Source organism: Terrapene carolina, unplaced genomic scaffold (genome assembly GCF_002925995.2).
Source record: "Terrapene carolina triunguis isolate 2854851 unplaced genomic scaffold, T_m_triunguis-2.0 Scaffold139, whole genome shotgun sequence".
Lineage (NCBI taxonomy): Eukaryota > Metazoa > Chordata > Testudines > Emydidae > Terrapene > Terrapene triunguis.
The window spans coordinates 7635661-7649018 of NW_020664490.1; the positions used below are offsets into that span (position 1 = coordinate 7635661).

General features: G+C 43.2%; 1 protein-coding gene across 1 annotated transcript in view; it reads left to right on the forward strand.

The window, feature by feature from the left end:
- LOC112113032 (breast cancer type 2 susceptibility protein) overlaps positions 1-13358 on the forward strand; it is an 86485-nt gene that overhangs the window by 67103 nt on the left and 6024 nt on the right. The window contains exons 20-23 of the mRNA XM_026653430.2: positions 727-848; positions 5554-5755; positions 7630-7796; positions 7888-8026. Of these exons, the coding sequence (XP_026509215.1) occupies positions 727-848; positions 5554-5755; positions 7630-7796; positions 7888-8026 (630 nt within the window). The remainder of the gene's footprint in view (positions 1-726; positions 849-5553; positions 5756-7629; positions 7797-7887; positions 8027-13358) is intronic.

The following is a 13358-nucleotide window of genomic DNA, read 5'->3' on the forward strand; positions in this document are numbered from 1 at the left end:
ATTGCCACCCCAAGTGTTTGGCAAGAGTTTGCTTATCTAGGGAGACATGTTGCCTTTCTGTTTGTTCTTCCTGCAACCCCTTCTTACGCTATAGCAATACATTCGTACAGGAAGGTCTTATAACCCAATATACAACAACTTCCCTTCACTGACTAGGTCCTGTATAACATCCAGAAAATTGTTACATCTCATTATTCTTAGAATATTGCTTAGCAGTTCCTGTAGTAATCATAACATTATTACGTATCAGCTCCTTTTCCCTCTACTCTACACAAAGAGGTCCTGTTTTATTTTATTTATTGTCCTGTTTTATTTTATTTATTGTCCTGTTTTATTTTATTTATTGTCTTGAATCAACACATCAATATAGATTCACATGCCATTAAAATATAAAAGTAAAGTAGTTCAGCCACCTAATTGCAAAAAATATTTTATCCCTCTTATATGGCAAAGAGGACTTTCCTTTTTAATAGATATTTTCTGTCTCTGTCTCCAGTGATTCTACAGTGAGCTTATACCACATTCTACTATGTGAAATCCAAGTGAATAGTAGACTTTCTGCCACTTGTATTACTAAAAAAAAGTGAATTCCTGTATATAGACTCAGCCTGATATTTTCATTCAGACACACTTTGGCCACTCTAAAGAGCTTTCTACATCACATTTTTAATTTTTTTTTATTTAGATTGTAGCAGTTAGATATAACATTAACATTTTTTAAAACAGACAAACCTCAAAGAAGAGCACTGAGATCGCGCACACTCACCAGACAGCAGATTCATACTTTGCAAGATGGTGCAGAGCTTTATGAAGCAATTCAGAATGCATCTGATCCTGGTTGTATGGAGGTAATTATTAATTGTGAATACTACCCTCAAATACATGTGGAATCTCCATTGTTTTTATTGAATAATAGTTTCTGCTGGATTCAAGGACATGATATGACCTTAAATTAGTATTGCCTGTTGCCTTCTTGTGAGATGTTCTGCAATGTGCTGATCATTAAATAAGAATTCAGATTAAAATAATTTAAAAAGATTGCATGAAGGATTCAAATTTTGTTGCATTTTTTCGTTCACTAGTATTGGTCTGTTAGAACTGTCACAGTTCTGGAGTTACCTACAGCTCTGCTACATTTGTGGTCTCTTCAAGGGCATCTCTTTAGGTCTTAGAAAGGTGATGGCTAGTGGCCTAAGGACAAGAACCAATGTTCCTTTTCCTTCCAGACCAGAGTATTAGGGTTGCAGCCCCCTGGCAATTCACTGTGCTTATCCCAGCAGGTCTGACTTTTAGTCCAGCACCTGCAGTTCTGCTCTCTGTGACAGCATTTACCAGTGACCAGCCAGCTTTTACAAAACCCACTATGTTTATTTTGGACAAAAGCATTATAGAGGAAACATGTAATAAAACAATAAATAGTCTATGTGCATGCTAAGTTTATCAGATGTCAACCATCTTCCATGTGGCAACCCCAGTGTGTTTTCAAAGTCATTCAAACCCTTCCAGCAGGGTTTTGCCCTCTTGGTTACAGTCTCATGTAAGTTTGTGGATTAAGTGAGGGATCTCTGAGTCAATTCAGACTGACACATTATTACAATTTGGGGGCTTGTTCCTGAGGGCTCATGAAACAGGTATAACTAGTCAGTGCCCTTTTCCCTAGGGGGAAAAGCTTTAAAGATTGGGTATCTACATAACTGGCACTGGGACTCTGCTTTAATCAACCCCTATCCAGGGCCGGCACAACCCATTAGGCGACCTAGGCGGTCGCTTAGGGCACTAACATTTGGGGGGCGGCGACCGCGGCGGCCGGATCTTCGGTCGCTCCAGTCGTCGTCGGTATTTCAGGAGCGGGGCCTTCCACCGCCTCTGTCGGGGGGCGGTATTTCGGGGGCGGGACCTTCCGCCGCCTAGGGGGCAAAAAAGCTGGCGGCGCTCCTGCCCCTATCCCTGTGATTCCATATTCCATAGGAAACACATACAGGGAACCAGAAACATAAAGATACACACACAAAACTTATTAATACAAAGATCTATGAATATTATGTGTCCGTAGCATTTAGCATATCTCAATGTAATAGTCTTTAAAGTTTTCCATGTTTCCAAGGTCTCGCATCTGTCACATCTCATTTAAATGGATGAGTAACAATACAAGAGGGGATGGGGGAACTGAGTCACAATTCTGATTTATTTTTATGAAAGAAGTTTCCCAGTTCTCCTTAAAAACAAACATATTAATAAAACTAAATATAAAAGATGTTTATTGAATTAAATATTTTACTAGTGGATTTATAAGGTGTTAAAAGATGTACTCGAGTCGAATCGAGCTGAACAGAAATTTTTTGACTAAACAGTTTCATCAGAAAATGCCAGTTTGTCACACTCAAAATTTCTTGTGAAAATGAGTCAGGTTCAGCTAACTTTCACTCAGTCACAGGCAGGTTTCCAGAGATACCCTGGCTGCTAGGGTTCTAATGGAACCCAACTAGGTCCACCATGCAGTCTGCTTATGGGCCAGGGACCTCAGGTTTTTAGGGTCCCTGGCTTCCAACATTTCTGCTTCAGAGCTAGGAGCCTGGTAGCCTTGGAGGTCCTGGGAGCCCTGGCTCAAGCTGTGGCTCTGAGTTGAGGCTCTCAGCTCTGCACTCTGTTCATATTTTGGACTTACTATTTAGTGGCGGGAAGCAGTGAAACTGACATGAATCATGTCAAGTTCACTGGCAGCGGCTGGGGATTGGGGAGCATGTTTTGTTTCAAAAACACTGTTTCAGTGTCTCCCAAACACAATTTTTTTGAATCTGCCAGTTTCATGAAAAAATTTGTAATATTTGGTTTCAGTTTGAATGAATGTGAAACCAAATTTCAAAATACTGAAATTCCCTATGAATGGAAAATTCCAAATTTTGGTCAGCTCTTCTCTGGAGTTAAGTGTCCAACTGTGAATGGTGAATTTTTACAAATCTGTAAATATATGGCTCTACAAAATTATTTTCATAATTTTTTTTATTATTGTCATTATTTATTATTAGGGCTGTCGATTAATCACAGTTAACTCACGTGATTAACTCAAAAAAAGTAATCGCGATTAAAGAAATTAATCGTGATTAATTGCACTGTTAAACAATAGAATACCAATTGACATTTATTAAACATTTTTGGATGTTTTTCTACATTTTCAAATGTATCGATTCAATTGCAACACAAAATGCAAAGTGTACAGTGCTCACTTTATATTATTTTTTATTACAAATATTTGCACTGTAAACATGATAAACAAAAGAAATAGTATTTTTCAATTCACCTCATACAAGTATCTTTATCATAAAAGTGCAACTTACAAATGTAGGTTTTTTTGTTACATAACTGCACTCAAAAACAAAACGATGTAAAACTTTAGAGCCTACAAGTCCACTCAGTCCTACTTCTCGTTCAGCCAACCATTAAGAGAAACAAGTTTGTTTACATTTACGGGAGATAATGCTGCCCACTTTTTAATTACAGTGTCACCTGAAAGTGAGAACAGGCGTTCGCATGGCACTGTTGTAGCTGGTGTTGCAAACTATTTACGTGCCAGATGCACTAAAGATTCATATTCCTCTTCATGCTTCAGCCATCGTTCCAGAGGACATGCTTCCATGCTGATGAGGCTCATTAAAAAAATAACGTGTTAATTAAATTTGTGACTGAACTCCTTGGGGGAGAATTGTATGTCTCCTTCTCTGTTTTACCCTCATTCTGCCATATATTTCATGTTATAGCAGTCTCGGATGATGACCCAGCACATGTTCGTTTTATGAACACTTTCACTACAAATATGACAAAATGCAAAGAAGACACCAATGTGAAATTTCTAAAGATAGCTACAGCACTTGATGCAAGATTTAAGAATCTGAAGTGCTTTCCAAAATCTGAGAGGGATGAGGTGTGAAGCATGCTTTCAGAAGTCTTAAAAGAGCAACACTCCGATGCGGAAACTACGGAACCCAAACCACCAAAAAAGAAAATCAACCTTCTGCTGGTGGCATCTGACTCAGATGATGAAAATGAACATGCGTCGGTCCACAGTGCTTTGGATCATTATCGAGCAGAACCCGTCATCAGCCTGGACGCATGTCCTCTGGAATGGTGGTTGAAGCATCAAGGGACATATGAATCTTTAGAGCATCTGGCATGTAAATATCTTGCGACAGCGGCTACAACAGTGCCATGCAAATGCCGGTTCTCACTTTCAGGTGACATTGTAAACAAGAAGCAGGCAGCATTATCTTCTGCAAATGTAAACAAACTTGTTTGAGCAATTGGCTGAACCAGAAGTAGGATTGATTGGACTTGTAGGTTCTAAAGTTTTCCATTGTTTTATTTTTGAATGCAGGTTTTTTTGTACATAATTCTACATTTGTAAATTCAACTTTCATGATAAAGAGATTACACGGCATTACTTGTATTAGGTGAATTCAAAAATACTATTTCTTTTGTTTTTTACAGTGCAAATATTTGTATTAAAAATAAATATAAAGTGAGCACTGTACACTTTGTATTCTGTGTTGTAACTGAAATAATTATATTTGAAAATGTAGAAAGCATCCAAAAATATTTAAATAAATGGTATTCTATTATTAACAGCGCAATTAATCGTGATTAATTTTTATAATCACCCGATTAATCACAATTGATTTTTTTTAACCGCTTGACAACCCTAATTATTAGTAGTATCTAAATAATTTTTCTACTAGAGTAAATATTTACCAAATATTTGTGGTGCAATGACAATTGGTGCTTCTTGCCATGCTTGTGTTTCCCTCCCCCATGTAATTATAACAAGACCTCTATAAGTACCTGGTACATGCAAAAATCACTAAAGTAACTGAGTAGCAGTTTGAGAGAGATTCAACAAACAAATCTATACTTTCAATACAACCAACTCAGCAAACAATGTAATTAAAGTTAATGTTTGTAGTTTTATGCCCTTGTCCTATTTTATGTTTGTGCAAAAGAAACTGAGCCAGGTTTGCTTTCTACTAAAGTAAAAAAACCAAAAACCAAACCCATGATGTGACCCTCAAAACTCGTGTACTTTTCACCTAAGTGATTGCTGTCCTTGCTCCCAATCTTCCTCTTTTTCCAGCTCCAGCCTGTGTTTGCCATTTCTCCCAATCTTCATTCAAGCACAGACACTTAGCGACATGCCAAGTAGTGAGTCTTCCCATTGTGTCTATTATAAAGCAGAGCACATGCCTAAGCATTTGTAGGATCAGGGCTTTTGACTGTAATAAGATCATAGAGTCTGTGACTTTGACTTTGTCAATGTTTTGTAAAATGTATGTATTTATGGTGCTGTACAATGCTTATTATTTGCATTCCAGTAATACCTAGAGGGCCTAACCAAGATCGGGGCCCCTTTGTATTATAATATATAATAATAGTTCTGAAATCCTGTTATATTAATGAAATGAAAATTAATCTTGTATATTTAGAGAAGACTTTCTCAAAATCTATGACAGACTTTTTTACTGATAGACACATGAAGCTGAGTGGGTTTGCCCTTTGTGGTTACAGGGATGTCTTAGTGAAGAGCAGTTAAAAGCCTTGAATACTCACAGGCAGATGTTGAATGATAAGAAGCAAGCTCAGATACAAGCAGAATTCAAGAAGGCTATAGAGTCTGCTGAACGGGAGGAACATGGTTGCTCCAAAAGGGATGTGTCTACTGTATGGAAGTTACGTGTTGTGGATTACAGAAAACAAGAAAAAGATAAAGGTTAGTACTGAAAAATGTAAACAACTTCAATTTTCACCATAATAGGCCAATATAAGCACTTGGAATGGGGTGGAGATTAAAGATTAATAATCAAGGCATGGTCCAACACACAAACAAATACCTTGCCTCAGTTTTTAATAAGGGTAATGAAGAGCTTAGGTAGTGGCAGGGTGGCTAATGGGAATGAGGATATGGAAGTAGAAATTACCACATCAGAGGTGGAAGTCAAATTTAGCAGCTTAATGGAACTAAATGAGGGGGCCCAGATAATCTCCATCTAAGAATATTAAAGGAACTGGCACATAGTCAGGCTTGACCAAGCTCTGGCTGGGATGATTTAGTTGGGGATTGGTCCTGCTTTGAGCAGGAGTTTGGACTAGATCAGTGCTTCTCAAAGCTGGTCCACAAAAAGCTGGTCCACTGCTTGTTCAGGGAAAGCCCCTGACGGTCCAGGCCGGTTTGTTTATCTGCTATGTCCACAGGTTTGGCCAATCGCAGCTCCCACTGGCCGCAGTTCGCCACTCCAGGCCAATGGGGGCTGCGGGAAGGGCGGCCAGTACATCCCTCAGCCCGCGCCGCTTCCCGCAGCCCCCATTGGCCTGAGATGGCGAACCGCGGCCAGTGGGAGCCGCGATCGGCCGAACCTGCGGACGTGGCAGGTAAACAAACCAGCCTGGACCTCCAGGGGCTTTCCCTGAACAAGCTGCGGACCGGCTTTGAGAAGCACTGGACTAGATGATCTCCTGAGGTCCTTTCCAGCCCTGATATTCTTTGATTCTATGAAATTGCAATCCCAATAATAAGGATTTTTATGAATCTGTAAACTCAGAGGTTGTACCCAATGACTGGAGAATTGCTAACGTAGTACCTATTTTTAAAAGCAACAACAAAAAAAGTGATCCAGGAAACTACAGTCCTGTTTGACCTCAATTGTATGTGCAAGGTCTTGGAACAAATTTTGAAAGAGAAAGTAGTTAAGGCCATAGAAGTAAGCAGTAATTGGGATAAAATATAGCATGGTTTTACAGAAGTTAGATTGTGCCAGACCAACCTGAATCCCCTTCTTTAAGAAAATAACTGATTTTTTAAACAAAGGAAATGCAGCAGATCTAATCTACCTGGATTTCAGTAAGGCATTTGGTACAGGTTCACATGGGAAATTATTAGTTTAATTGGAGAAGATGGAGATTAATTTGAGAATAGAAGGGTGGATAAGAAACTGTTTAAAGGGGAGATTGCAACAAGTCCTCCTGAAAGGTGAACTGTCAGTCTGGAGGGAGGTTACTAGCAGAGTTTCTCAAGGATCAGTCTTGGGACCAGTCTTATTTAACATTTTTATTGACGACCTTGGCGACTGTTAGCAGGAAATATCTCCAACAGCCAGTGAAACTAGATGGGGAGGACTCTGAGTTATTACAGAGAATTCTTTCCTGGGTGTCTTGCTGGTGGATCTTGCCCACATCCTCAGGTTCCATCTGATCACCATATTTGGGGCTGGGAAGGATTTTTTCCCTGGATCAGATCAGCAGAGAGACTGGGGGTTTTCTGCCTTCCTTGGCAGCATGGGACATGGGTCACTTGCAGGTTTAAACTAGTGTAAAATGGTGGATTCTCTGTAACTTGAAGTCTTTAAATCATGATTTGAGGACTTCAGTAACTCAGCCAGAGGTTCAGGGTCACAGGAGTGGGTGGGCGAGGTTCTGTGGCCAGCAATGTGCAGGAGGTCAGACTAGATTATCATGATGGCCCCTTCTGACCTTAAAATCTATGAGTCTATAAATTCAACAGAGTTACACCAAGGATGTCTTAAGTTGAATTTTTTTGAGGCCTCCATGTTACTGCATACTAATATGTTTTCTAATCTTACATTATAGCCATTATATTGAATATATGGCGTCCATTATTGGATGTATGTTCCCTGTTAAAAGAAGGTGGTCGGTACAGAATATACCAGCTAGTAGCTTCGCAATCCAAAGGCAAATCAGACACTGTTAATGTACAGTTAACAGCCACAAACAAAACTCAGTACCTCCAACTACAGGTAAAAACTTTTAACTGTAAATATGTGTATAACCGCATAAACAATTTATATAAGCTTGATGGCATAAATATTTAAAGTTCTGTTTCTTCAGGCTTCGCAAGAGGTGCTGTTACAGATTTATATTCCAAGGAAGGCTCTGCGGTTCAGCATGTTGTTGGATCCATCTTTTCGACCAGCCTGTGCTGAAGTGGATTTAGTGGGATTTATAGTTTCTGTTAGCAAGAGAACAGGTATATTGTGCATTGTGTCCAAGTTTTTTCATGTTTAAACAGATCATATTAAAAATCTAACAACTTTCCAAGCTGATCTTGGTGGTGTACCTGCAGGTTTATAACTGTCTAATGTTTAGGTTAGACAGACCAAACCATAGAATCATAGAAATGTAGCGCTGGAAGGGACTTTGAGAGGTCATCAAGTCCAGCCACCTCTGCTGAGGGAGGACCAAGTAAACTTAGACCATTCCTGACTAGTGTTTGTCCAACCTGTTCTTAAAGGCCTCCAATTGTGAGGATTCCATAAAATCCCTTGGAAGCCTATTCTCTTACCCTTATAGGCTATGCCAGGGGTCGGCAATCTTTGGCACGCAGCTTGCCAGGGTAAGCCCCCTGGCGGGCCGGGCCGGTTTGTTTATCTGCCACGTCCGCAGGTTTGGCCAATCGTGGCTCCCACTGGCTGTGGTTTGCTGTCCCAGGCCAATAAGGGCGGCGGGAAGCGGCGCGGGCCAAGGGATGTGCTGGCCGCCGCTTCCCGCCGCCCCCATTGGCCTGGAGCGGCAAACCGCGGCCAGTGGGAGCTGCGATCAGCCAAACCTGTGGACGCGGTAGGTAAACAAAGTGGCCCGGCCTGCTAGGGGGCTTACCCTAGCGAGCTGCGTGCCAAGGTTGCCAACCCCTGGGCTATGCCTACTCTAAGAAGTAAGAGTGTGATTCCCCTGCCCATGTACACATAGTGATGCTAGCTCCCATCAAGCTAGCATGAATATAAATAGCAGTGTAGCCATGCTAGCACAGGTAACAATAGCAGAGCTTAGCTGTACCATGTATAAACCCCTCTGAAACTACTGGGTATGTGCTGAGTTACATAGCCACCAGTTTCAGGTGGGTTTGTACTCAGCATGGCTTAGCCATGTCTCTGCTGCCACTACTAGTGCTACTGAAACTACACTACTATTTATACTCACACTAGCTTGATGAGTGCTAGCATGATTATCTGTATGCGAACAGGGGATTCACACCCCTACCTTATCGTGTAGATATAGTCATAACTAGAAAGTTTTTATTTATATCTAACCTACCTCTCCCTTACTGCAGATTTAAGCCCATTATTTCTTGTCCTACCTTCAGTGGACGTGGAAGACAATTGGTCACGTCCTCATTGTAACAGCCCTTAATGTATTTGAAGACTGTTCTCAGGTCCCCCCACTCCCCCCAATCTTCTTTTCTCAAGATTAAACAGGCCCAGATTAACCTTTCCTCATAGGTCAGGTTTTCTAAATCTTCTATTGTTTTTGTTGCTCTACTCTGGACTCTCTAATTTGCCCACATCTTTCCTAAAGCGTGGCACCCAAAACGGGACGCAATTACTCCAGCTGAGGTCTTACCAATGCTGAGTAAAGTAGGAGAGTTATCTCTTGTCTCTTACATACGGCTCTCCTGTTAATACACCATGGAATTATATTAGCCTTTTTCGCAACTGCATCACATTGTTGCCTCGTATTCCATTTGTGATCCACTATAACCCCCACATCCTTTTCAGCCTTATGCCACCTAGCCATTTATTTCTCATTGTGAATTTGTGCATTTGAGTTTTCCTTCTTGAATGAAGTACTTGTCTTTACTGAATTTCATTTTGTTGATTTCAGACCAGTTCTCTAATTTTTCAAGGTTGTTTTGAATTCCAATCCTGTTCTCCAAAGTGCTTACAACCTCTCTCAGCTTGGTATCATCTGCAAATTTTATAAGCATATTCTCCACTCCATTATCCAAGTCATTAATTAAAATATTGAATAGTAAGTACTGACCCCTCTATGACCCCCACTAGATAAGTCTTCCCAGTTTGGCAGTGAACCATTGATAACTTTTTTGAGTATGGTCTTTAAACCAGTTGTGCAACCGCCTTATAGTAATTTCATCTAAACCACAGTTCCCTAGTTTGCTTTTGAGAATGTCAGGTGGGACTGCCAAAAGCCTTACTAAAATCAAGATATATCAGGTCTACGGCTTCCTCCCTATCCACTAGGCCAGTAACCCTGTCAAAGAAAGAAATTAAGTTTGGTTTGGTATAATTTGTTCTTGTTATTCCTTATAACCCTGTTATCCTCTAAGTCCTTACAAACTGATTGTGTAATAATTTGTTCCAGTATCTTTTCCAGTATCCAAGTTAGGCTGACTGGTCTATAATTCTCCAGATCCTCTTTTTTTCCCTTTTTTAAAGATGGGTACTATGTTTGCCCTTCTCCGTTCCTCTGGGACTTCACCCGTCCTCCATGAATTCTCAAAGATAATTGCTAATGATTGCTTCAGCTAGTTCCTTAAGTACCCTAGGATGAATTTCATCAGGCACTGGCAACTTGAACACATGTAACTTATCTAAATATTCTTCTTCGAGTACTTGCTCATGTCGATTCCATTCTAGGTGTGTGTGCGCCCACATGAGTGGTCGTCAGAGTATTTTGCCTTAGCAGTATCATTAGGGTCAGCTGTGGCGCCCCCTGAGTGTTGCGCTCATGCGTTGGTATATCAGGCATTGCCGGCCCTACACCCTCTCAGTTCCTTCTTACCACTTGTGGTGGTTAGTCGGAGTGCCTTTCCTTGCATAGTAAGGGCTATTGGTTTCATCTCTTCTGAGTTCAAGCCTTACGGACTTGTAAATAGTTGTTTGTAGTAGTTAATGTTAAGTGTAGTTAGAAGTTAGAGTCCCAGCAGGGACTTCACCCCAGAAAGGGCATGCCCTGTCTCTGAGGTTTAAGCTCTGCGCGGGCTGTAACAGGCCTATGCCTGTAAGTGACCCCCACAGCAGCTGCCTCAAGTGCTTGGGAGAATCACATGTGAAGGACAAGTGTCATATTTGTAAACATTTTCGACCCAGGACTCAGAGTGTGGGATATTCATTTGAGGGCTCTCTTCATGGAGGCTGCCCTCCGTCCGGCTTCCAAGCCGTCCTGCCAAGACTCAACTCCTAGTGCCTCGGTGTGCAGCACACCCCCGGCACCACTCCCCATCGCCTGTGCCCAAAAAGAAAACTAAGAAACATGGTTCTCCAGCACTGGGCAAGAAAGGCCATGGGGCATCAGGCAAAGGACCCAGTTCGGACCGCCCGGGAACTCCGGAGCCGTGTGGACGTGCCTCCCCAGTCAGCCCTGAGCCCCTTAAAGGATCCACCACCGTCTCCCAGGAGCGGTAGGGGACCCAAACTTGTGGTGACATCGACTCATTCCCAAGCTCCCCTGGCACCAAGAAAGCAGAGGCCTCGGCCCGCGCTGCAGGCACCACAGGAAGCGGCAAAGGCTCCTTCCGAGGGTAAGCCAGCCGCCAAGACCCCACCAGGGGTCAGTGGAGCACTGCTGATTCCCCAAGCCAAGGCAGCGCTCTCCGTCTCCACGCCGCAGATCTCTGGCATCGCAGCCCAGATCCTCTGGGGCTCACCCTTGGTCACCGGCACAGTGTTCGTGGTCCCCGCCATCTCGACGTGGATCATCTGGGGGAGGCACCAGTCTCTGTACTACCAGCACCATTCATCTTCTCTGCGCAGATCTCCGTTGTTTCCCCCTTGGGGTCCCCCCCCCCCCAATACCGCCTCTCCCCCCCCCCCCCCCAGCACCAGTCCCCCCGACACTGGCACCGATCCTCCCACTCCAAGCACCGGTCTCGGGTGGCGACAGTCGGCAGGCAGACACAGGCGTTGACGGCCCCACCATGGTCACTGGGAGGGGATTCCCCCGGCATGGAAGAGCAGTTTAGTCCCTCACTGAGACTCCACTGGCGCAATTGGGCACCTGAGGCCGCATCGACGTTTACGGCACCACTTTGACAGCATGGTCAGTGGCCTCCCCAGTGGCCTTATTGGAGTGCGTGGGCCATGCTGGTGATGATAATGGCCCCTTCGCACCGCTCATCTGCCACCACCTCAGAGCAACAGTTGACTGCACCAGCAGCACCGGGGTTGGTGCATGAAACACGCTTGGAGGTTGGGGTAGAGGAGACAGTGCCCACCCCAAACCCCCTACCCTCATGGGGGATGATGCCCGGGGGCCTCCCCCAGTAGTACAGTCGTTGTCCGAGATTTACGGCCTGCTGACACGACTGCGTTTAGCAATAAGTAATAGTGGTTTCAGGCACTTTACTGGTTTGCCAAAATCTCCCCATACACCCTATGGATACTGCTAAGGGAAAAACTTCTGGCACCGGTGCACGTGGTGAGCACACACACCTAATATGAAATGGACATGAGCAATATATCTCGAAGAACACCAGTTACGGAAAAGGTAACTGTCTTTTCTCCTTCCCTGTTAAGTAGAGGACCTACCTTTTCTTTCATCTTGCTTCCTAATGTATTTATAGAACCTCTTCTTACTGCCTTTTATGTCCTTTGTTTGGTTTCACTCATTTTGTGCCTTAGCTTTTCTGATTTTGTCCCTATATGCATGTGCTATCCTTTTATTATATCTCCTTAGCAAATCTTGCACGTTTCCATTGTTGGTAGGATTCCTTTTTGATTTTTCAGGTCATTTAAGAGCTCCTGATGGAGTGCTATTGGCTTCTTACTGTTTTTTCTCTTTCCTTTGAATTGGATTAGTTTACATTGTGTCAGCTCTCCTGGACTCCTTTATCCTTAAGATTTTTTTCCAAATGGGACATTACCTACTAGTTTTCTGAGTTTGTTAGTCTTTTATTGAAGTCCATTGTCCTTATTCTGCTGCCCTAATTCCTTCCTTTCCTTAGACACATGAAAGCGATCATTTCATGATCACTTTCATCCAAATTACCTTCCACCTTCAGATTTGCCACCAATTCCTCTCTGTTGGTCAGAATCAAGTCTAAAATGGCTGTCCCTCTGGTTACTGCCTCAACTTTCTGAAAGAAAAAGTTACCCAAATACATTCCAATAACTTACTGGAAATTTTGTGGTTTGCCATATTACATTTTCCAACAGCTGTCTGGGAGTTAGTCCCCCATTACTACCAGGTCTTGTGTTTTGGATAGGGTTACCATATTTCAGCAAGCAAAAAAGAGGACGGGAGGAGCCCCGCCCCTCCCAGTTCCCGCCCCCCTCAGAACCCCCAACCCTCCCCCCGTTCCTTGTCCCCTGACTGCCCCCTCCTGGGACCCCTGCCCCTAACTGCCCCCCAGGACTCCACCCCCTACCTAAGCCTCCCTGCCTCTTGTCCCCTGACTGCCCCCTCCTGAGACCCTCCCCCCATCCTAACTGGCCCCCTAGGACCCTACCCCCTACCTGTACCCTGATTGCCCCAACCCTTATCCACACCCCCACCCCCAGACAGACCCCTGGGACTCCCATGCCCCATCCAACCACTCCCCACCCCCTGACAGCCCCCCCCAGAAC